Source organism: Leucoraja erinacea, chromosome 25, assembly GCF_028641065.1.
Source record: "Leucoraja erinacea ecotype New England chromosome 25, Leri_hhj_1, whole genome shotgun sequence".
NCBI classification, from domain to species: Eukaryota; Metazoa; Chordata; class Chondrichthyes; order Rajiformes; family Rajidae; genus Leucoraja; species Leucoraja erinaceus.
Window position 1 is genome coordinate 30396352 of NC_073401.1, and position 25281 is coordinate 30421632.

Here is a 25281-nt window from a genome sequence, read left to right on the forward strand (position 1 = left end):
GCATAGAAACATAGACAATAGGTACAGGAGGAGGCCATTCGGCCCTTCGAGCCAGCACCGCCATTCATTGTGATTGTGGCTGATCGTCCCCTATCAATAACCCGCGCCTGCCTTCTCCCCATATCCCTCGACTCCACTAGCCCCAAGAGCTCTATCTAACTCTCTCTAAAATCCATCCAGTGATTTGGCCTCCACTGCCCTCTGTGGCAGGGAATTCCATAAATCCACAACTCTCTGGGTGAAAAAGTTTTTTTTCTCACCTCAGTCTTAAATGGCCTCCCCTTTATTCGAAGAGCGAATTTAAATAAAACATATTCAACATCTCTCGCAATTCTGAGCCAAGATTTGCATTAATAATGAACATGCTTCAAGATTTTATAATGTACAAATCTTTACTTTTATGCAAAGATTTGTGAAAAGATTGAGGTGTGAGCAGCAAGAACGGAGGAGGGGAGGGGGGGGGGGAGGAGAGCAGAGCACATGCACACATTTTTTTTAAGGTCGACAAAAGTGCTGGAGAAACTCAGCGGGTGCAGCAGCATCTATGGAGCGAAGGAAATAGGCAACGTTTCGGGACGAAACCCTTCCGGGTTTCGTCCCGAAACGTTTCCTATTTCCTTTCGGGTTTCGTCCCGAAACGTTGCCTGTAATTGCAGTTGCTGTCAAGAGCTGTGATTGGGACCAGCATAAAATGGCTGTCATCAGTAACACATCGACAAGTCACCGAGGTCAGTTTTGTTCTGCTAAAAACAATCCAGCTGCTGAACCTCCCACTTCAAGTAGAACCTACAATCCCTCTCAAGGTAAAACTGCTCTGATAAATGTTTAGCTTAGCTTAAAGATAGATACAGTGTGGAAACATCGGTCGGTCTACACCGACCAGTGATCCCCGCACACTAACACTATCCTATACACTCCAGGGACAATTTACATTTATACCAAGCCAATTAACCTGCAAACCTGTACGTCTTTGGAGCGTGGGTGGGAGGAAACTGACATTCTCGGAGAAAACCCACGCAGGTGACGGTGAGAACGTACAAACTCTGTACAGACAAGCATCCGTAGCCAGGATGGAACCCAGGACTCTGGCGCTGTGAGGCAGTAGCTCTACTGCAGCAGAACCATGCCACCCTATGGCGTTGGTTTGCTCTAAGACATCCTATCCTCCACAGAACAAATTGGGAAGCCCAGAGTTGAATCTACAATGAGACGCATCTCACATTTCTGAGCTGATACAGACTACAAACTTTGATTTGTTAAAATGAGTATAAAACAATCTGCTGGAAGAACTCAGCAGGAAAAAGGACATGATACAGGTCTCTACAGGTCTCTCCGTTGCCGAACCAGCAGGTCGAGGAACAGCTTCTTTCAGGCGGCTGTCACTCTACTCAACAACGTACCTCGGTGACTGCCAATCCCCCCCCCCCCCCCCCCGGACCCACTTATTATTTTTTTATTCAAATCGTTTGCTATGTCGCTCTTCAAGGGAGATGCTAAATGCATTTCGTTGTCTCTGTACTGTACACTGACAATGACAATTAAAATTGAATCTGAATCTGAATCTGAATCTGAATCTGATATTTTCTGTTTGGACCCTTATTCAGACTGATATTGCCTGTTCTGTTGTGTTCCTTCGGCATTTTGTGTTCCGCTCAAGATGTCATCGACTGCAGTCCCTTGTGTCTCTAAAATAAAATGTTTACTCAAAATCATCTTCAATTTGCAAGATTTCCTAATATCATCATGTTCCTTTCTCTATAATCCCATGTCCCCATAATCTGCTCATCCCTGTAGACCCCATCGAGATAACAGGGGCATTCGCATCTTCACAAGAAGTAATGATGGCTGACCGAGACACATCCAGATCCCACAATGGTCGAGGGTTAGGTTTAGGCTCATCATTGTCATGTGTACTGAGGTACAGCAAGAAGCTTTGTTTTACATACTATACAAACAGATCAGATAATTCTATACATAAATACAATGGTCAAACTCAAGAACAAGAGACAGAGTAAAAGGGAAGGGACAGTGCAGAATATAGCACTCGGCATTATAGTGCGTCAGTTCCATAGACAAAGTCCAATATCCATAACAGGGGCAGAGGTGAATGGGATCGTACCATAGCTTTTTTTTTTTTTTTTTTCAAATTTTATTTATTAGAAGTACAATACATTGGTACCTTTTTACAGGTTCCCAACGTTATATTAACATATTACATTCTCTGTACAACTTCCTTTTTTTAATAAAGAAAAAAGTAAGAAGAGAATAAAGAAAAAGAGGTGGTAAAGAGTGAAGGATAGTCTAGTGAGTGAGTGAGTGAGTGAGTGAGTGAGTGAGTGAGTGAGTGAGTGAGTGAGTGAGTGAGTGAGTGAAAGCGCGAAAAAGAAAAATGGTGAGGAAATGAAATAAGGGAGGAGGGAGAGCAGGAAGGAATTTATTCAATCGCCACAAGGAGATGATTTTTTATGTTCTAGATCATCTTTCACCCATACCTGAAACTTTTAATTTTTGCGATACTATACTGTTGCACCACATAATAATAATAATAATAAATTTTATTTATGGGCGCCTTTCAAGAGTCTCAAGGACACCTTACAAAAATTTAGCAGGTAGAGGAAAAACATGTAAGGGGAATGAAATAAATAGTAGAGACATGACTAGTACACAAAGTAAAGACAGAATTCAATACAAAACACAATATGAGGCAATTCATGCACAGATGAAAAGGGAGGGGGACGTGGGGCTAAGGATAGGCAGAGGTGAAGAGATGGGTCTTGAGACGGGACTGGAAGATGGTGAGGGACACGGAATTGCGGATCAGTTGGGGGAGGGAGTTCCAGAGCCTGGGAGCTGCCCTAGAGAAGGCTCTGTCCCCACATGACTCCAAGAAATCAATAAATGGGGACCAACTCATTAAGAATTGGTCTTGTTAGCCTATTAGGAGGAGTCTCATTTCTTCCAAATGTGCTGTGTCCAGCATATTACTGATCCACATTTTAAATGTTGGTATATTAGCATTTTTCCAAAATTTAAGTATGAGTTTTTTGCTATTATTAACCCATAATTAAAGAATGGGTTTTGTTGTTTATTTAATTTGTTCCCGTCTCCCCTCACTCCAAATATGATCATTTCTGTATTAGGTTCCATTTTTATCTTAAATAATTTTGTGAATATATCAAATATATCACACCAAAATTTATGAAGTTTTGTAAAGAAACAAATGAGTGTGTAATATTGGCATTTTGAGAAAGACATTTATCACAGATGGGAGAGATATTTGGATAAAATGTATTCAACCTAGTTTTTGAATAATATAATCTATGTAATATTTTAAATGAATTAAATTGTGTCTATCGTTAATTGAACATTTATGTATATATATCAAATATTTTTGGACTATGTTCAGAGGTTTGATGCTAAAAGGAAAAGCTGTTCCCATGATAACAAGGGGTTATCAGAAACTATAGGAGCGAGTGCATGCTATATTGGAATGAAGTAAAGAATTTCATTGCTCTGCTTGGTACACATGACAATAAAACCCTCTTGAAACAAAATGGGTCAGTAGTATATAAGTGACGGCAGTCAGAATAACTCAGCATGGCAAAGTGAAGATGCGCCACGGTGATTAAAGAGTTAACTGCAAATCTCCAGCTTCCCTCGCATTGAATAAAACACCTGGTTTGGGTGTGTTAAATTTAGAAAAAAAAAACTGATGTTAACTCAAAACCACAGATCAACGGGCTTATTTTTCTCCGGTTCTGAGCAAGGTGGGGCCCGGCAAAAAAAGTGTCAAGATCTTCGTGATGGATTCATTGTTAGAAATTCTGACTGAGAGAGAAAAAAAAATGAGGTGGATTACTTGTTGTTGAACCTGTCTCAGGACACCTTTGTATTTATATACTGTAATGCTTTGCATTCTTAACTCTGCAAGGCAGATTTTTTTTTTTTAAAGTTGCGCAGACCCTGTTTGCATACCTGCGAGTCCGTAAAACTTCAGGACGATACGCGAGGTTTATTCTTACAAAATTCTTAAGGGGTTGGACAGGCTAGATGCAGGAAGGACGTTCCCGATGTTTGGGAAGTCCAGAACAAAGGTTCACAGTTTAAGGATAAGGGGGAAGTCTTTTAGGACCGAGATGAGAAAAACAATTTTCACACAGAGAGTGGTGAATCTGTGGAATTCTCTGCCACAGAAAGTAGTTGAGGCCACAGTTCATTGGCTATATTTAAGAGGGAAGTTAGATGTGGCCCTTGTGGCTAAAGGGATCAGGGGGTATGGAGAGAAGGCAGGTACAGGATACTGAGTTGGATGATCAGCCACGATCATATTGAATGGCGGTGCAGGCTCGAATGGCCGAATGACCTACTCCTGCACCTATTTTCTATGTTTCATTGATGGTGTCATCATGAACTACTTCCCAGACAACACTAACCCATCAATAAATCAGCTGATCTGGCAGGCGGTAGAGACAAGAAAGTTAGTTTGGACACCAGCTTAGTTCCCATGCAGTGCAGTGCAGAGCAATGGAGAGTTAATATCGGCCTCGGCATCAAGCTAGGCTGGGGGGGGAACAGGTCACACATGCTTGACGCAGGTACGAACAATGGTGGTGCAACTGGTGGAAGCCAAAGAAACTGCAGGATCATCTAAAAATGTTGAAAACATTCAGCAAGTCAGGCAGCATCTCTGAGAAAGGGACACTGAGTTAATGCTTAAGGTCAAAGAGCTTTCGTTGGAACTGGGAAAGAATGAAAACAAGTTCGTAGAGTTGTAGTGAGGCAGGGGAAACAGGCCCTTTGGCCCACACTGTCTGTGCTGAACATAATACCAAGATAGAAAAAAATTGCTGGAGAAGCTCAGCGGGTGAGGCAGCATCTACAGAGTGAAGAAGGAATAGGTGACGTTTCGGGTCGAAACGTCACCTATTCCTTAGGGATCACCTCGACCCGAAACGTCACCTATTCCATCGGGATTTCGACCCGAAACGTCACCTATTCCTTCGGGATTTCGACCCGAAACGTCACCTATTCCTTCGGGATTTCGACCCGAAACGTCACCTATTCCTTCGATTTCGACCCGAAACGTCACCTATTCCTTCGCTCCATAGATGCTGCCTCACCCGCTGAGTTTCTCCAGCATTTTTTTCTACCTTCGATTTTTCCAGCATCTGCAGTTCCTTCTTGAACATAATGCCAAGAGAAGCTAGTTTCTTCTGCCGATTCTCTTTTTAAGCAATGGGACCAAAACTGTGCGCAGGATTCCTGGTGAAGACTCACTAACAACCCGTATAACTGGAACTAAACCTCCTTTTTGTAAAGTCTAACCCCTTGCAACAAAAGCCAACATTGAATTTGCCTTCTCTGCTACTTGTTGGGACTGCCTGCCAACTTCTCAGTTTCATGCACCAGTGACACAGCGGTAGAGTTGCTGCATTACAGCACTCGCAGCGCCAGAGATCTGGGTTCGATCCCAACTACGGGTGCTGTCTGAACGGAGTTTGCACGTTCTCCCTGTGACCTGCGTGGGTTTTCGCCAAGATCTGCAGTTTCCTCCCGCTCTCCAAGGCCGGTTCATTGGCTTGGTGTAAATTGTCCCTAGTGGGTGCAGGATAGTGTTAATGTGCAGGGATCGTTGGTCGGTGTGGATCCGATGGGCCAAAGCGCCTGTTTCCGTGCTATATTTCTAAACTAAACTACTTAGTTCCCTCTGAACTCACTGATGAGCTAGTTAACGAGGAACTAACAATTAGTTAGCAGGCACCAGCATAGCCCCCTGTAAGTAGCCTGTCAGAGTTGGGATTAGGTTTATTATTGCCACATGTGTACAGTGCATGCCACCCAAACAGATAATACAGGAACACGATCAAGCCGAACTCTAGTGCAACAGGTAGAGCAAAGGGAAAAGGGGTGGATGATTGCAACCTTCACGTGGTCCGCCCGGTTTCGACTAATGCAATCAACTCGACGTGCACAAACGGAAGATCAAATAGAACAAGTTGTCCATCAACTTTAGGCTGTGCACGTCACATGAAAGAAGAAGAAGCAAAGGGGAAGATACAGAGTGCAGAATACAGTTCTCAGATTTGCCCCCTTCTTGAAAATGGCCTCTTTCGCAAGTCCATGAAGCCACTTTGCAATCTCCCCTTGTAAATGTCCAACACAAGAGGGTTTAGGTAAAAGGTGAGAGGGGAGAAAGTTTAATGGATATGTGCGGGGAAAGTTTTTTTACACAGTGGGTAATATGGGGGGGAGGTGCTGCTGGGGATGGAGGTGTTTAAGAGGCTTTTAGATAGGCAGATGGAAGCACAAACATAGAGGGATCTGTATCATGTGCCGGCAGAGGAGATTAGACTGACTTGGCAGCATGTACGGCACAAACATTACAGGCCAAAGGGCTCGTTTCTGTGCTGTACTGTTCTGTGTGAACAAGGAGGCTTGAATGCAAGCCAGAAGTTCTTGTCAGTCAAGTTTTGGAAATCATAGCCGTTACCCCTTTCTACAAACAGCCTCTATTGCCAATTAGCGAGTGCTGTGTGAATAATGACGGCTCGGGCAGTGAGATGGACAACAAACAACACCCGCTGAACCAAAACCCAACGCTTGTTAATAATGTTTTGAAACCGCTGCCAAGCAATGCAAAACCACACATCACACAAAAATAATAATGACTATAACTAGCAGCAGATAAAGTGAATGATGGCATTCCAATCATCTGTGAAACTATGAAGGCTGGATCGCATAAAGGCTACATCTTTGGCAATATTGAAACATAATACCTCCAATCCAGGGCCATGTAAATGCATGTCTTACAGATGCCTTGCAGCAGTGTTGGTGTTTGCTGGAATGCTAAGAATTGACATTCTTACCTACTGCCCACATCACCGTGTCAAAGGACTCTCGTTCTTCAATGTTAGACGTCAGATTTTTCCACACAACCTGCAGTTTGCCATTGTTCAGTTTTTCAATTTTGATGGGAGTGCACTTCCAAAAGATGCGGGTGCCGTAAGATGTCATGTAGTCCGTCACCAAGTGAGCCATTTGCTGCGTTAAATGAATGGGGGGAGAGCACGTTGAGAAGCAGCAGCATTTATTAATGTTGACATCAGGTCCCACATTTGCCACGTTTACCCAGAGACATTTGTGAAGCAACGATTAGAGTTGTTCACATCACCAGCACAGTGGCCGCACAGTGGCACAGGTTCAATCCTGTGTGTATGTGTGTGCGTCTGTGTGTGTGTGTATGTGTGTGCGTCTGTGTGTGTGTGTGTGTGTGTGTGTGTGTGTGTGTGTGTGTGTGTGTGTGTGTGTGTGTGTGTGCGTGTCTGTATCTGTGTGTGTGTGTGTGTGTGTGTGTGTGTGTGCGTGTCTGTATCTGTGTGTGTGTCTGTGTATCTGTGCCTCTATGTCTGTGTGTGTATGTGTGTGTGTGTGTGTGTCTGTATCTGTGTGTGTGTGTGTGTGTGTGTTGTGTGTGTGTGTCTGTGTGTGTGTGTCTGTGTGTGTGTGTGTGTGTGTGTGTCTGTATCTGTGTGTGTGTGTGTGTCTGTATCTGTGTGTGTGTCTGTATCTGTGTGTGTGTGTGTGTGTGTGTGTCTGTCTGTATCTGTGTGTGTGTGTGTGTGTGTGTGTGTGTATCTGTGTGTGTGTGTGTGTGTCTGTATCTGTGTGTGTGTGCATGTGTGTGTGTGTGTGCATATCTGTGCATGTGTATGTCTGTGTGCGTGCGTGCATGTGTGTGTGTATGTGTGTATGTCTTTGTGCGTGCGTGCATGTATGTCTGTGTGCATGTGTGTGTGTATGTGTGTATGTCTGTGTGCGTGCGTGCGGCGTGTGTGTGTATGTGCGTGTGTGTCTGCGCGCGCTAAGTTTTCACTTTTTCCCTGTAACTGCGAGGTTTACTCTGGGTGCTCCGGTTTCCTCCCACATCCCAAAGACGTGCGCGTTTGTCGCTTAAATTGGCCTCTGTTGATTGCGCCTCGTGTATCGGGAGTGGGTGACAAAGTGGGATAACATAGAACCTGCGTTAATGAGTGTGGACTGAGTGGTCCATGGAGCCTGTTTCCATGCTATGTCTTTCAACCCATTGAACACATATTAAACTAACGTTATAGATCATAAACCAGTTCATTGTCATTTCAGGATGTCTCAAACTACATCCCAATAACCAAAACACATTTTGACCTGTTACATTCTCTGACAGGGAGATATGCAACGATTCGGGTCGAAACGTTGCCTATTTCCTTCGTTGCATAGATGCTGCTGCACCCGCTGAGGTGCTGTTCCTCCAATTTCCGGTGTTGCTCACTCTGGCAATGGAGGAGACCATTCTGCTCTCTGAATCTTCCCCTTTGCTTCATCTATTCTACTTGAGTTCGAACTGATTGCATGTGTGATAAGACACCAAATGCTGGAGTAACTCAATTGATCAGGCAGTATCTCTGGAGAAAAGGAATAGGTAACATTTCGGGTAGGAACCCTTCTTCAGACCTAAGTGGTATCTATTTTATGTTTAAGAAGGAACTGCAGATGCTGGAAAATCGAAGGGGGGACAAAAATGCTGGAGAAGCTCAGCGGGTGCAGCAGCATCTATATAGCGAAGGAAATAGCGAAGGAAATAGGCAAAGTTTCGGGCCGAAACCCTTGGGTTTCGGCCCGAAACGTTGCCTATTTCCTTCGCTCCATAGATGCTGCTGCACCCGCTGAGTTTCTCCAGCATTTTTGTGTACCTTCGATTTTCCAGCATCTGCAGTTCCTCCTTAAACACATTCTCTGACAAACTGTTAAACCATTTCCTGACAAGCATACAACATCACAAAATAGACTAGTCTTGCCCAAACACTACGTTTTTTTCAGATTTCCATACCACTGTTTGTGGACGTTCTCTGTACTGTAGATGCTAGGCTGTATATATGTCAAGAAGATGGTATATCAATGCAAGTTTCTTTTTTCTAAATGGTCTGACTCACTTCTTTCAACACTCGATTAGGTTCTGCAGTCTTCAGAAAACACATGTAGCAGTAGCTGGAAATGGGCTTGGCCTCAGTGGGCATTAAGAGCCAAAACGTTTAGCCACTGCCTAATCACTCTCACTCTTCTATGAGGTTTATCTATGATGGTGCCAGCAATGCGGGACAAATGTTGACCTGCACCGACCAGCCCGGGTCCACCATTGTTGGATTGGAACAAGGTCTGGCTACTGCCAGCTCAGACAGCACCCACCCTCCTCAGAAGCAGTCACACAGGCAGATCTCCACAGAGAGACACACAAAGTGCCGGAGTACCTCAGCAGGGTCAGGCAGCATCTCTGGAGGAAAAAGGACAGGTGACGTTGGTTGGACAGTACGAGTGTGCGGGTGATTCCTGTATTTCTAAACCAAACTAATGGATTGTAATTCAAAATAATGGTTGCATTTATGCAAAATTCTTCTTATACCTGATCAAAGCCACGGAGAGGAATGGTTCGCACCATAACTGATGTATCCAAGCCAAACCCAGTTAGAAAGCCGGCACACTCCAGGGCCACATCTGGTGAAGCATCGTGCTAAGGACACAAACATTACTGTAACATGGTAGCCCTAGATCTAAAGCCATTTGATCATGGCTGATCTATTTTCCCCCGTCAATTCCATTTTCTTGCCTTCTCCCCATAACCTTTTGACCACCTTACTAATCGAGAACCTATCAATCTCCACTTTAGAAATGCCCAATGACTTGGCCTCCACCGCCATCTGTGTGGCAATGAATTCCACAGATTCACCACCCTCTGGCTACAGATATTCCTCCTCATCTCCACTTTAAAGGTACATCCTTTCACTCTGAAGCTGTGCCCTCTGGTCCTAGACTCTCCCACTACTGGAAACATCGTCTCCAAGTCTCCAATCTATCTCGGCCTTTTGTTATTCCGTAGGTTTCGATGAGATCCCCGCACATTCTTCTAAATTCCAGTGAGTACAGGCCCAGATTATTTAATGGATTTACTCAGCAGGTCAGGCAGCATCTGTCGAGGGAATGGCCAGGCAACGTTTTGGGGGAAGATCTGGTAGGATAGACTCTAAATTACGTTCAAGACCAAAATATTGCTCTTCCATTCCCCTTCATAGATGCTGCCTGACCCGCTGAGTTCCTCCAGCACTTTGTGTATTACTGCTACTGGATTCAATATAATGTTTTTTTTAAATGCGGTGATTGACTTCAGGCCAGGTTTGTCAGCTTAAAATTAACTTTAGCTCCGTTAAAAACATCTCCGTTAAAACCAATATTAATGAGATGTTTACTGATCCAAAAGGGTTTTCAAAAGGATACAGCTTGCACCAATAACTAATCTGTAACGAAAGAAAAAGACAAAAGGGAAAAGTTATAACCCAAGTTTTAGTTTTGGAGAAGCAGCACGGAGCAGGCCCTTCGGCCCATCGAGTCCACGCCGACCATCGATCACTCAAGTTCTATGTTATCCCACTTTGACATCCAATCCCTACAGACTAGGGGTGATTTATAGAGGCCAATTAACCTACAGACCTGTACGTCTTTGGAGTGTGGGAGGAAACCGGAGCACCCGGAGAAAACCCACACGGGTCATCCGGGGAACGTGCAAACTCCATACAGACAGCGGTCCCGCAGTCAGGATCGAACCCGGGTCTCTGGCGCTGTGAGGCAGCGACTCTACCACTGCGCCACCGTGCCGTGCCGTGCCGTGCCGCTTTGGGCCGGGGCCCTTCTTCAGACGGACTGTGGTGGTGGTGGGGAGAAAGCTGGAGGTGAGATGGGGGCAGGACAAAACCTGGTGAGTGACAAATTACAACGTCATCTGGACAACGGGCGGAAGGAGACGGCCCGAGAGGAAGAACATAGACAGAGGAATAGAGGAGTTGCAAAATGAGGTGCGGGGAGATGTCTGGCAGGGCAGGCTGGGCCGTTCCTCCACTTGCAATGGAACAATAGGGAAATAAAAAACAAGCTGACAACATAGATGGATGGCTGATACAGACAGAGAAATCCGAGACACTGTCATGCTGTAATTTAGAGCAAAAAATAAACCCATTCATTGAATAGGAATGAACATAGATGGTATGTGTATCATTTTACATTGGGCTGCACTACAATGCAAGTGCTTAGAAGCAAGCACTTCCTTTCCAGACAGACCCAGGGCCCTTGGGCACTAATCTGCAACAAAACGCTCAAGGTTTAATTTTATCCAAATATCTTAAGGGATGTTATATATCAAATGAACCACATGCAGACCAAACATCAGTCTGAAGAAGACTCTTTATTTGCATCTGCAGTTGCACCGTAGAAAGCTTCCTATCAGACTGAATCACAACTTGATTTGGCAACAGCTCTGCCCAAGCCACAGGTAATTGAGTCAAGATTCAAGAGAGTTTATTGTCATGTGTCCCTGATACGACAATGAAATTCTTGCTTTGCTTCAGCACAACAGAACATAGTAGGCATTGACTACAGAACAGATCAGTGTGTCCATATACCATTTATATAAATATATACACACATGAATAAATAAACTGATAAAGTGCAAATAACAGCTAATGGGCTATTAATGTTCAGAGTTTTGCAGCAGGAGACATGTTGGTGGAAGTTAGGGAGTGATTTCTTTAGGTTTGCCTGATTGAAGTCCCCAGCAATGGTGGTAAATGCCTTGGGGTAGGACGTCTGGTGTTTGTTGACCACGGCATGCAGCTCCTCCAGTGCCAGACGGATGTCTGCCTGGGGTGGGATGTAGACCGCGGTCAGGATGATGGAGGTGAATTCCCTTGGGAGGTAGAAGGGACGGCACTTCACTGGCAGATGTTCGGGGTGTGGAAAGCAGGAGTTGGACAGGACTGCCACGTCTGAGCACCACGCAGAGTTGACCATGAGGCAGACGCCCCCTCCTCTCCCTTGCAGAGCTTCGTGGAGGTAGCCCAGTCGATCTCACAGACCAGACTCCCCCACCACGGCTCCGTCTGCACCTCACGCTGCCTCGGGGAAGCTACAGCATAACCCCGACATCCTCACTTCTCCCCTCACCTATCGTGCAGAAGATGCTACCAGATTCAGAACAGCTTTTTTCCCCCGTCAGTTATCAGACTGCTGAATGGCTCTCCCATAGGCTGGGGTGTAGCCTCGATCTTCCAACCTACCTCATCGTGGACTGTGGGCTTTTGTCTCTGCAACTTCTCATGGAGTCCACATCACAAGATTGGAAATTGTTCAGCCACAGCTGAACACACTTCTCGGCACGTGAAACACAATGGCGTCTTGCGCTTCTTGTGCTTAGTGGTGGAAGGATTGGTGGAAACGGGACTGTGACGTGACCCCTCTCTGCAACTATAACACTCTAATGTTTTAACATGATATTCTGCACTTTGGCTATTTTCTCTTTGTTACCACCTGTTATATTTGTGCGTAGACAAAAGTGCTGGAGAAACTCAGTGGGTGCAGCAGCGTCTATGGAGCGAAGGAAATAGGCAACGTTTCGGGACGAAACCCGGAAGGGTTTCGTCCCGAAACGTTGCCTATTTCCTTTTGGGTTTCGTCCCGAAACGTTGCCTATTTCCTTCCGGGTTTCGTCCCGAAACGTTGCCTATTTCCTTCCGGGTTTCGGCCCGAAACGTTGCCTATTTCCTTCCGGGTTTCGTCCCGAAACGTTGCCTATTTCCTTCCGGGTTTGGTCCCGAAACGTTGCCTATTTCCTTCGCTCCGTAGATGCTGCTGCACCCGCTGAGTTTCTCCAGCACTTTTGTCTACCTTCGATTTCCCAGCATCTGCAGTTCCTTCTTAAACAACATGTTGTACTTGTGCATTTGCTCGGTTGTACACTTCAGCACCTTGTGTGTCTATCTATGCTGCCGAAACCCGCTGAGTTACTCCAGCACTTTGTGTCTTTTTTCCCCCTAATGAACACTGTGATTGGGCCTACGGAAATTTTACGCTGCACATATTGAAAGAAAAAGCTTTTGCTATGTGTGTGGCCCACACAAGACTGAACATCAAGACACTTGAAGGATGAGGTGATGGTGAAATGGATAATCCCTCTAGGCATTAACAATATAACGCCAAGTGAAAGTGTAATACATATTGTAGAGGAACACCAGCCCCAAGGGCTACATCAGTGATGTTAATTCATAATGAGACACGGTGAATATGCCTCCGGCTGATGTCCACAATCCCATCATCCATTTATGCTCAACATTTGCACCTCACCAATGTTTCTTTAAGTGCAAATACCACCACCTTCAAGCCAGCTGAAATAAATCTGTTTCGTGCAGACACTGCAAGCCAGAATGTGCTGGAGTTTGTAGATAGGCAATAGACAATAGGTGCAGGAGTAGAGGCCATTCGGCCCTTCGAGCCAGCACCGCCATTCAATGTGATCATGGCTGATCATCCCCAATCAGTACCCCGTTCCTGCCTCCTCCCCATATCCCCTGACTCCGCTATCTTTAAGAGCCCTATCCAGCTCTCCCTTGAAAGCATCCAGAGAACCGGCCTCCACCGCCCTCTGAGGCAGAGAATTCCACACACTCACAACTCCTTGTGAGAAAAAGTGTTTCCTCGTCTCCGTTCTAAAAAGATAGATCTGCCGGCCAGCCCTGCCAGACTTCTACCCCAACTCAGAGTAACGCCACGGTCAGGAGGAGCCACAGGATAAGAAACGGCACATTTGACCTTGCATTCCACTGCTGGCCACAGCATTGCGTTTCGGGGCAGAGTTCAGAGGTGTGAAATTGTGGGGGCCAGATGCACTTCACATCTCGACACAAAGTGTCGGGGGAACTCGGCGGGTCAGGCAGCAGATGTGGAGGGAGTGGACAGGTGATGTTTCGGGTCAGGACCCTTCTTCTACAGACCACAGCATCATTGTCCTAAACGTCACCTATCCATTCCTTCCACAGATGCTGTCTGAGCCGCTGAGTTCCTCCAGCACTTTGTATTTTGTCAACATTCGAGCCTCTTTAGTCTAATCTGTTAGCCAACGTGGCCAACTCCATTCACTTGAACGGAGCCCCGGACAATTGCAGATAACTGTTTTTCCCTGTTTTAATTCAGATTCAGATTTAGATTCAGATTCAATTTTAATTGTCATTGTCAGTGTACAGTACAGAGACAACGAAATGCATTACAACGAAATTCATTCTTTACATCAATTTCTATCATTTAGATCTGTAAGTCAACTTAATTATTTTACTTTTATTAATTAAATAATTTTTGAACATTTGTAAATTAATCTCTTCATAAGAGACATTTAAAAGCGCTGGGGGGGTGAGGGGGCACAGTGGCACAGCAGGGTTGCTGCTTTACAGAGACCCATGTTCGATCTGACTACAGGTGGTCTTGTACATTCTCCCTGTGACCACGTGGGTTTTCTCCGGGTGCTCTGGTTTCCTCCCACACTCCAGAGACGTATAGGTTTGTAGGTTCATTGGCTTGGTTAAACGAAAAAGTAAATAATCCCCGGTGTGTAGGATAGTGCTAGAGTACGGGGGTCGCTGGTCAGCGCGGACTCGATGGGCTGAAGGGCCTGTTTCCACACCGTATCTCTAAAGTCCAAAGTCTAAAGGGCCTGTCCCACTTGGAGTTTTTTTTTTCGGCGACTGCCGGCGTCATATCAGGGTCGCCAAAAGATTTTGAACATTCCAAAATCCAGCGGTGACTAAAACAACGTTGCGACACGCGGAAAAAACGCCGCGCGTCGATATGTCATCACGCCACGTGACGGCCGCAACACGCCGTGACTTTTCCGGTGAGCTGATACATCAGTCAACGATGCCGACAGTCGCCAAAAAACATCGCCAAGTGGGACAGGCCCTTGAAGCACTGCAGAGACCTTTTAGCAGCAGTGAGGTGACTAAAGGCCATCAGCAGTATGAGGTGAAGGCCAAGTCAATGTTGTGGATCACTCCACTGTTGTGGCCATCCACCAAAGGAAGGATCGCAGGGCACCTGCATTCACATGGGTGCAAACTTAAGTCTTCTTAGTCTGACCATGGGTGTCTCCAGGGTGCTATTCCCCATGTGGAGGACGCCTGTGCGTGACTTTGTTTAACGTGGGGAGACTGGTGCACAGACGGCCACCCCACGGTCCTTGACAGATCTGGGTCGGGATCCAGTGGCATGGAGTCCAAGACGACCAGAGACCCTTTTCTGCTGCAGCCTTCATCCGCCTTCCCAGCCGTTGTGACGCTCCACTAAGGTCAGCCATCGTCCTCCGCCTGTTCCACCGTTGAGGTCTTGGTTGGATTGGCTCTTTGTCAGAGACCAGACCTCCCCCTCGACCTTACCGCCATGAGTGGCCCTACCAGGAGCATAGCTCCAGACGGCATCGCTCTCAGGATCTCAGGTCCACACAAGCTTCTCCACCACGACAAGGTGACAATCCACGGAAAGCTAAGTGCAGCATGTAACTTGCATAGGCAGTGACAGCAGGCATCGGTGGATGAAGCAGGATCTTTCATGCAGTCAAGTTACAGCCCACAGTACAACTCTCTTCTTGGGAACACAATCTGAATCCAACGCATTTCAGTTGCAAACACAGACAAATCAGCCTTCAAGGCAGCTTTTCAGCTTATCGTATTTAAAAAAAATAAAATTAAAAAAAAATTATTTTGAGCAAGGCCACTCAGGGCAGCACAGTGGCACAGCGGTAGAGTTACTGCCCTACAGTGCCAGAGACCCGGGTTCGATCCTGACTACGGGTGCTGACTGTACAGAGTTTGCACGTCCTCCCTATGACCGTGTAGGTTTTCTCCGGGTGCTCCAGTTTCCTCCCACATTCCAAAGGTGTGCAGGTTTGTAGGTTAATTGGCTTCTGTACAAAAGCACCCAGTGTGTAGATTAGAATGAGTGTATGGGTGATCGGTGGCCAGTGCGGGCTCGGTGGGCCAAAGGGCCACAGTCTTCCACGCTGTATGACAGAACTGAACTAAACGCTCAGGTAATAATTTGGTTCCGAGTAATGAAATGAGTACACAGAAAGTGCTTTGAAACAGGTCGAACATAACGTTAACTGGTTGTATGACAGGATATTGCAGGCAAAGTGCAGTCATATTTGCTGACAAAGTGCAGAAAAGCTACTGTAACGCCCCGAGGTTTATTCCGACTATTACGGCAGGAATGTGACAATGTAAACAGCGATACACCTCCCATACTCTGTTAAAACCTGTATCAACAGCCACCGGACAAAAGTAGAATTAGAAATAAGATCTACTGTGTATATAATCAAGATCACTGCTATTTGCAGTCCTCAACATGATTAATTTCACCCTGTCAATTAAAATCTGTAGCTAGCTTCAAGAATTACAAGGTATTTCCATATATTTTTTTTATGGAGCTTTTCTGCCCCACAGGGCCTTAGAACATTAGCCCTTGATTTCACCCTGATGCAGAAATAAGTCATCTTGTCTATTGGTCCCCAAATGCTGGACATTTACTGCTATCTAGTGGTAGAAAAGTGAAATAGCGGCAATCAAAAATGGGGGGAAAAAAACTAATTTTATTGAAAATTCAAAGTTAAAAAAAAACATGTTCAAAACAATGTGCCAGAGTAACGAAGGTCAGGCAACATCTGTGGTGCCAATGGACATGTAACGTGTTGGGTTAAACTGGAAAAGAGTTCCAACCCGAATCGTCACCTGCCTGTTCTCTTCACAAATGCTGCCTGATCCGCAGTTGCTCCAGCTCTTTGTGCTCCGCTGAAGATTCCAGCAGTTCCTTGTCACTAAATGTTTAACAGTTTCAATGGGCTTTGTGGAGATAACAGGTCATACAGTTATACATAGAAACATAGAAATTAGGTGCAGGAGTAGGCCATTCGGCCCTTCGAGCCTACACCGCCATTCAATATGATCATGGCTGATCATCCAACTCAGTATCCCGTACCTGCCTTCTCTCCATACCCTCTGATCCCCTTGGCCACAAGGGCCACATCTAACTCCCTCTTAAATATAGCCAATGAACTGGCCTCAACTACCCTCTGTGGCAGAGAGTTCCAGAGATTCCCCACTCTCTGTGTGAAAAAAGTTCTCCTCATCTCGGTTTTAAAGGATTTCCCCCTTATCCTTAAGCTGTGACCCCTTGTCCTGGACTTCCCCAACATCGGGAACAATCTTCCTGCATCTAGCCTGTCCAACCCCTTAAGAATTTTGTAAGTTTCTATAAGAGCCCCTCTCAATCTCCTAAATTCTAGAGAGTATAAACCAAGTCTATCCAGTCTTTCTTCATAAGACAGTCCTGACATCCCAGGAATACAGTGTGGAAGTAGGCCCTTCAGCCCACAACTTGCCCATGTCGGCAAAGCTGCCCCATCTACACTAGTTCCACGTGCCTGTGTTTGGCGCATATCCTTCTAAACCTTTCCTATCCGTTTACTTGTCCAACAGCCTTTTAAATGTTGTTACGGTACCCGCAGTGACATTAGGCAACGTTTCGGGATGAAACCCAAAAGGAAATAGGCAACGTTTCGGGCCGAAACCCGGAAGGGTTTCGTCCCGAAACGTTGCCTATTTCCTTCGCTCCATAGATGCTGCTGCATGGGAGACCCTTCCACCCCTGCAACGGACTGTTCCAGCTGCTACGGTCAGGCAAACGCCTCCGTTGCCATGCGGTGAGAACGGAGAGGTTGAGAAGGAGTTTCTTCCCAGAGGCAATTCGGACTGTAAACGCCTATCTCACCAGGGACTAACTCTACAGAACGTTTTTCCTTCTATTATTTATTATGTAAAAGAATAAGTGTGGTATGATTGTGTTTATAATTTGTTTGGTTGTTTTGTTGTTTGTCTTTTGCACAAAAAAATCCGCGAGCATTGCCACTTTTATTTCACTGCACATCTCGTATGTGTATGTGACAAATAAACTTGACTTGACTTGACTTGACGCGCTGAGTTTCTCCAGCATTTTTTGTCTACCTTTGAGGTTCCTATCAAATGTTTCCCTTCTCACCATAAACCTATATCCTCTGGTTATTGCTTCCCATAATCTGGGCAAAAGATTCTAAGGTCAGACATTATTTCAGATGTAGATCTGAAACATTGGAACACCGACATCTTTCAATCATGGGTAGGAACGTTTTGGTGGGATAGGGGCCAGCGCAGACAAGTCAAGCACGGCTAGGCAACTTAGTTGGCATAGACCAGTTGGGCCAAAAGGCCTGTTTTCATGTAGTACAGGTATATGATTTTAACCTCTCACCGTTTCAAAATAACTCTAATTTAGTGTCTCATTCCAAAATTTTTCATGATAAATCCCTGAATTACAAAAAAGCTAGCGGGCAGCTCCGGCGAGCGGATAATGCGGCAACCAGCATTTTGGTTTTGTCCACATAACAGTTCAGTCATTATTTCAGGTTTCGATCTGAAACAATGGAGCACCAGCATCTTTCAATCGTGGATGGGAAAGGTTTGGATGAATATAGGCCAGGCAGCAGGCAGTCAGTCTGAAGAAGGGTCCCAATCCAAAATGTCTCCTATCTATGTGCTCAAGAAGGAACTGCAGATGCTGGAAAATCGAAGGTACACAAAAATGCTGGAGAAACTCAGCGGGTGCAGCAGCATCTATGGAGCGAAGGAAATAGGTAATGTTTCAGGCCGAAACGTTACCTATTTCCTTCGCTCCATAGATGCTGCTGCACCCGCTGAGTTTCTCCAGCATTTTTGTGTACCTGTCTCCTATCTATGTTCTTCAGAGATTCTGCCTGACCCGCTGAGATGCCCCAGCACCTTGAGTCATTTTTGTAAGCAGCATCTGCAGTTCCTTGTTTCAGCAATTGCCATTAGTCAGGCAAACGCCTTCGTTGCCATGCGGTGAGAACGGAGAGGTTGAGAAGGAGTTTCGGACTGTAAACGCCTATCTCACCAGGGACTAACTCTACAGAACGTTTTTCCTTCCATTATTTACTATGTAAAAGAATATGTGTGTTATGATTGTGCTTATAATTTGTTTGGTTGTTTTGTTAAAAGTCCGCGAGCATTGCCACTTTCATTTCACTGTACATCTCGTATGTGTATGTGACAAATAAACTTGACTTGACTTGACTTGACTAGTTGCAAAAGTGTTTGTAGTTTAAGTATAGGTCACACTAGTGGATCACAGTGTATGCCTTCAATAAGATATACCAACAGCATCTTAATGGTGAAAGTATCTGGTTAATTCTGTACTATATTTCATTTCAAATAGCACGCTTTCAGTCCTGGATGTCTCTGTGGTATGTTTACGAACCAATTCAAAGATTTTCTGACACGACAAATCTGAATAAAGCTGTAGTCCAGACATCAATTTTTTTTAAAATCTAACAGCCAAATATCGTCAGAAAAGATTTAGTTGATGACACGACTTTGTTTATTAAATTAAATTCAGTACGGAGAGTTCAAGTTTCATTTAAAATTCCTGTGTTGAATTGTGCACAGCATCAAAGGGCAGCTTCCATTATTGGGCAAGTCCCTCTACGCTCCAGTTTGAAAAAATACATTTTGTTCAACTAAGCTGTCGACGGCGTTGGCTGCCATTATTCTAACTGCAATTTTTTAGTCCATTACGCTTGAATATACAAAAATAAAAGAAAACTTGCAGAGATGCTGGAATGAAAACAGAAACTGCTTGAAATAGTCAGCAGGTCAGACAGCATCCATGAAAAGAAAAACAGAGTCAATGTTACAGGTCAACTATGCTGTTCGACCTGTTCCTTGCTTCGTGTAGTTTCTGTTTTCATTGTGCTTGAATATACATTGTGGATCCTAATGCAAAATATCTTTCAATTTACAGCTACTTTCTCTGTACTATGACTGCAGCCACCGTCACTCCTTGCAGTTCAAGATTGATTCAATGAATCATCATTCATCCAAAATACACGCTAAATGTCAAAACCACAATTTCTAAGAGTGCATCCAGGGGAAAAACGACATTGTTTGAGCAATGAAATGAACATATTCACAATCCTGAGCATGCCTGCATTGACCTCAAAGTTTTGCATTTTTAGAATATGGAAGTAAAAGGAATATTTAATTATTTTTCAATTACCAATTTAATTATTTTTCTCGTGTCTTCAGCTACAAGTTAAAACTCCAGAGAACTTCTTAAAAAAAAAAGAAGACATCTTGAGACCAGGAATAAGCCTTCAGTGAGCTTGATGTGGGAAATTTGCTGATTGCTGAAGTAATTGCAACCTATAGCCATCCTAAGGCAAATAGCTAAATAGAACTAAAAACGCTTTGAAGTTCCCGTGACATATCCTTTGAAGGACGAGAACAGAAAACTATGAAGTCCATCAAGACACACTGGTTAACTGGTGAATTATTAGCGTTCTGGTATGTTTTCAACATAACACTGGAAAAAAATTCTGATGAGCAATTTCTGCATTTTAATGATATGTCGCTAAAGATCATTCTCAAAATTCGTATTTTTGACTGTACCCTCCTTTCCCCAGGTTGAAGCAGTTCAAATCAAATTCATTTGTCACCTTCTTTACAAGGAGAGCATATCTGAGGCAGGGAAGCCGTCAGATCTGCAACTTTAAATATTGCTCAAACAGGTTCATTCAACCGTGACGCTATTCAGAAAATGTACTTTGAAGCAATCAGAATCAGATCTTGTAATGAACTCAGTAATCTGCTTTCTGGAGCATTAAGCAGCGAAGGATTCAAGTTTGTCAACATCAGGTACACAATGAGAGCTCAGTAGATAGGTGGGAAATGTATTTTAAAGATACTGGGTGATGAGGAATACCTTGTAATTCACAACAGAAAATAAATGCTTATTATAATAAATTTATTTAATAATAATATTTATTTATATAGCACTTTTAAACAAAATCACTTTGAACCAAAGTGCTTTACAGAGATTAATTAAACTAATTGAATAGATTAAATGTCAATAAATCCATACAAAATAAAAAAGAAAAAAAAAAAGACACAGAACAGTACACTATAGAAATCAACAAGAAACGTCATTATAAATCATTAGAATGGGCGTCACGGTGATGCAGCGGTAGATTTGCTGCCTCACAGCGCCAGAGACCCGGGTTCGATCCTGACTACGGGTGCTTGACTCTACGGAGTTTGTACGTTCTCTCCATGACCTGCATGGGATTTCTCCGAGACCTTCGATTTCCTCCCACACTCTATGGTTTGTAGGCTAATTTTCTTGGTATAAATGTAAATTGTCCCTAGTGTGTGTGTGTGTGTGTAGGATAGAGTTAACGTGTGTGGATCGCTGGTCGGCGCAGACTCGGTGGGCCGAAGGGCCTGTTTCCGCGCTGTATCGCTAAACTAAACTCAATAATGCCAGGCATGTAATTAATCCAAATACGCGAGTGGATCAATCATTGAAACACAATCTCGGGGGGGGATGGGAGATGAGAGGGCCAGCGGAATAGACTTTACTCACGTTTTTCCCGGCGAATCTCGCAGCCAGAAAATGTCATCACTGGAAATGCAGAATTCAGCCCCTGGAACCTTTCAAAAGTAAATGATCACTTCACAGCCAAAGCACAACTCTATATTCTCAAAAGGACACAAAGTGTAACTCAGCTGTTCAGGCACCATCTCTGGAGGACATAGATAAGCGATGCTTCAGGCCAGGACCCTACTTCAATGATTGAATGAATGAATGAATAAGTTTATTGGCCAAGTATTCACATACAAGGAATTTGCCTTGGTGCTCTGTCCGCAAGTGACAACATGACATACAGCGACAGTTAGGATTGACACATAAAACATTAAACATTAATAATAAAACATGATTGATTTAACATGTGAATTAAATAAAATAGCAGAGCATAAGGAGGCTACAGATTTTTGGTTATTGAGTTGAGCTACTACTCGTGGAAAAAAAGCTGTTTTGTTGATTGTTATCCAAAGACTGATTGTTCTCTATAGATGCTGCCTGACTGCTGAGTTACTCCAGCACGTTGGGTAAACCCGCCAAGACTAAGACTTTGCCTCCATCACAGTGAGGATGTGCTTGGTGAACTCACTGTGGTGGATGTTTCATTTGTGTTTATTGTATGTTTTGTTATTATTGATTGTATGTATGACTGCAGGCAACATAATTCCGTTCAGACCGAAAGGTCTGAATGACAATAAAGGAATCTAATTCTAATCTAATTCTGATAATTCTAATCTGTAGTTCTTACATTTTTGGTGCTCTATATTCTTGTCTGTTGCAAGAACATGAACAGCACATGGGGTGGAGAGAGCCGTGGCAGAAGAGATTTACTGCTGAAGCACTGTTCTGAATGATTATAAAAGTTTAATTTGAAGGATTTCAATCGTTATATATATATATATAGATATATAAACCAGCTACTGGGGGGCAGATGGGATGTCAGGTTTAAACGAGAGGCACAGAGCTCTTAAAATCACTAGTGGTTTCAACCGAACATATTTGTAATACCAACTTGATTCGTCTGAACTGCCGTGAATGAATAAGTAGAGAAAATTAAATTGTAGCTTCCCCCGTCTAATTGGGTGTTGATCATCACCAAGTATATCGGTCAGGTTCAACTGTGAGGTCTACTCCTCCAACATGAGGAGATCTAATTTTGGTTTTAATATTCCATCATCATGACTGCAGAATAAATTGAAAGGGAAATGTCATAGATTCAAGGTAAAGATTCCAGGACCTCTCTGTCCTGGGCCTCCTCCATGGCCAGAGTGAGCACCGCCGGAAATTGGAGGAACAGCACCTCATATTCCGCTTGGGCAGTCTGCACCCTAGTGGCATTTACATAGAATTCACCAATTTCCGATAGCCCTTGCTGTCTCTTCCCCTTCTCAGCTCCCCCTCAGCCCTCAGTCTCCTCCTCTTCCTTTCTTCTCTCCATCCCCGCCCACCCTACATCAGTCTGAAGAAGGGTTTCGGCCCGAAACATTGCCTATTTCCTTCGCTCCATAGATGCTGCTGCACCCGCTGAGTTTCTCCAGCACTTTTGTCTACCTTCAAAGATTCAAGGCATGGCTTTAAGGAGAGAGTGGCAAGGTTTAACAGTGATGTGTGGGGCAGGTGTTTTTTTTTCCCCAGAGTGGCGGGTGCCTGGAATACAATGGCGTTAGAGGCAAAAATGATAGTGGCATTCAGGAGGTTTTTAGATAGACACAAGAATATGCAGGAAACAGGGGGATATTGATCACGTGCAGGCAGACAAGATTAGTTGAACGACATCATGTTCAGCATGGACATTGTGGGCTGAAGGGCCTATGATGTTATTATGTTGTTCCTGTGCTGTATCGTTCTATAAAAGGCAAAAGTAATATCATGTCAGCAGCCCTTGGCTTTTAAAAAAAAAACTTCATGAGAAACATAGCTGACAGGAAATGCATCTTTGAGAGCATGACTCTGGTGTCAACCATGAGGCAAACATAGTGAGAGGTAGTAAAAGTCCATCACACAAGCTCAGTCTCACTCACATCTCCATGCCAGCATTTAGTCTTAAAGCTGAAAATGTCACTGAACTGAATAGCTAAGTTGGGCAGTAAACAAGCATCTAAATATGCACTAAAATCACATGATGGCACAACTGGATAACGGTTGCAGAATTAATTAATTGAGCGGCAGACGTGAGTTTGGCGAGTTCTGAAAATAACAGTTACATGGTCATCATTGTTGATAGTGTTTCTCTTTAAGTAAAGATTCATTGATTTTTTAATTGCCCAACCTGCTGTTGTGGGAATTGAACTTCTATCAACAGCCCAGGTCTCCAAATAGCAAATCCACTCTATGAATTTAACATTAGTTAAAGAGCAGACACAAAAAGCTGGAGTAACTCAGCGGGGAGTGAAGGAATGGGTGACGTTTTAGGTCGAGACCCTTCCCGGCTGAATGATTTTATGAACTAACCAAGTTGAAAGATTCAATTTGTCAACAAAGGTATTTTCCAATGTTCTTCCTTCTTTGGTTCTCTTGAGTTTGTGCATCTTGTAAAGATTTTGCATGTAACCCTTTGCCAAATCTCTTTTAAATTGCCTTCGAGTCAGGGAACCCAGACATGCACAATAGTTAAAGTCCAGCACCCTGACAAAATATCTTGGTATGTAAAAAAGTGTCCACTTTGATTTAATACGGCAGAATTACAGCCATTACCTTACGCCTGCTATAATGTTCTCTAGACCAACAGCTGAACACAAGGATAGTCAAAACATTATGATATGCTCTTTTGCTTAATACAAATTTATTTTTATGAATGGCCATATTTGACAGCCTAAACGTGAAATCATCTAGAAGTTTCCGAAAACTATGTATTAAGGATTGGACAGGAAGCAACTAATACTTACATTTGATGGATACTTTGGTCTTCCCCCTGTTGCGAGAACAATGTTTTCAGCAGTCAGAAGGGTCTGGAAAAAGAATCCATATTTACCAGTCAGAATTATTGGCCCATTAGTCAGATAAAGTTGTAAAGGAGCAAACTGCAGTTCACGAGTTATCAGAATTAAACCTCTTATAACAACTTGTAACTAATGTCCCACTATACGAGTTTACCTAAGAGCTCTCCTAAGTTAAAAAAAAATCAAACTCGTAATAAGTACGTAGAATGTACGTAGCGGGTACGTCGGAGCTTGGGACATCTCTTAAGTTCAAGTGAGTTTATTGTCATGTGTCCCTGATAGGACAATGAAATTCTTGCTTTGCTTCAGCACAACAGAACATAGTAGCGGCTCGTAACGCTAATGGCAAGTAGCTCTTTCTTCCCAATAACCCTTTCTGGCTTAAGCCCTCACAACCACCTCCAGTTTAAATTCCATTTGGAATATTTTGGAGGACCAAGAAACCAAGGTACTCGGGAAACACGGTAAGCTCGTGAAGTTTTATCAACAGTGCGGAGAGTGTCCACGTGAGTCCCGAGTACCTACGAGCGGCTAGTACCGTAATTCTCCGAGTTCGAATCAGGGGAAACTCGGGAGAACTCTTGAATTACCTCGTACAGTGGGACAGGCCCTTTACAATGGTTGAATTAATAGTCGCCAAACCTAGGCTGGCATGCTAGAGCAGTGTGCAGTATAACTACATAATCTGGATCAATGACTGGCATAAACGCATCAGTGAAAGACACAACACTGCGGAAACTCCTGATTTTATAAATACCGCTTAAGATGCAGGCAGCGTTTTGAATATTTTTACCAGCCAAAATCTCTCTACTCCTGAATATTGACATTATCTCTTCTCAGTCACACTCTTCCTCATCCGCAGGTTAAATTCCCAAATCAGAATTGAAAAGAACAACAAAAACAGTTGTGGGATGAATTGCTCAATCGGACTGGAGAAACTGGCCTTGCAGAAACTTGACTGGCATCCCCAAAC

At 44.0% G+C, this 25281-nt stretch overlaps 1 protein-coding gene across 1 annotated transcript in view; it reads right to left on the minus strand.

The window, feature by feature from the left end:
• The window catches only part of txnrd2.2 (thioredoxin reductase 2, tandem duplicate 2), a 67502-nt gene that overhangs the window by 24063 nt on the left and 18158 nt on the right, over positions 1 to 25281 (minus strand). The window contains exons 6-10 of the mRNA XM_055655447.1: positions 24255 to 24317; positions 21370 to 21437; positions 10303 to 10322; positions 9434 to 9525; positions 6867 to 7041 (exon numbers count right to left, since the gene is read on the minus strand). Coding sequence (XP_055511422.1) covers positions 6867 to 7041; positions 9434 to 9525; positions 10303 to 10322; positions 21370 to 21437; positions 24255 to 24317 — 418 coding nt within the window. The remainder of the gene's footprint in view (positions 1 to 6866; positions 7042 to 9433; positions 9526 to 10302; positions 10323 to 21369; positions 21438 to 24254; positions 24318 to 25281) is intronic.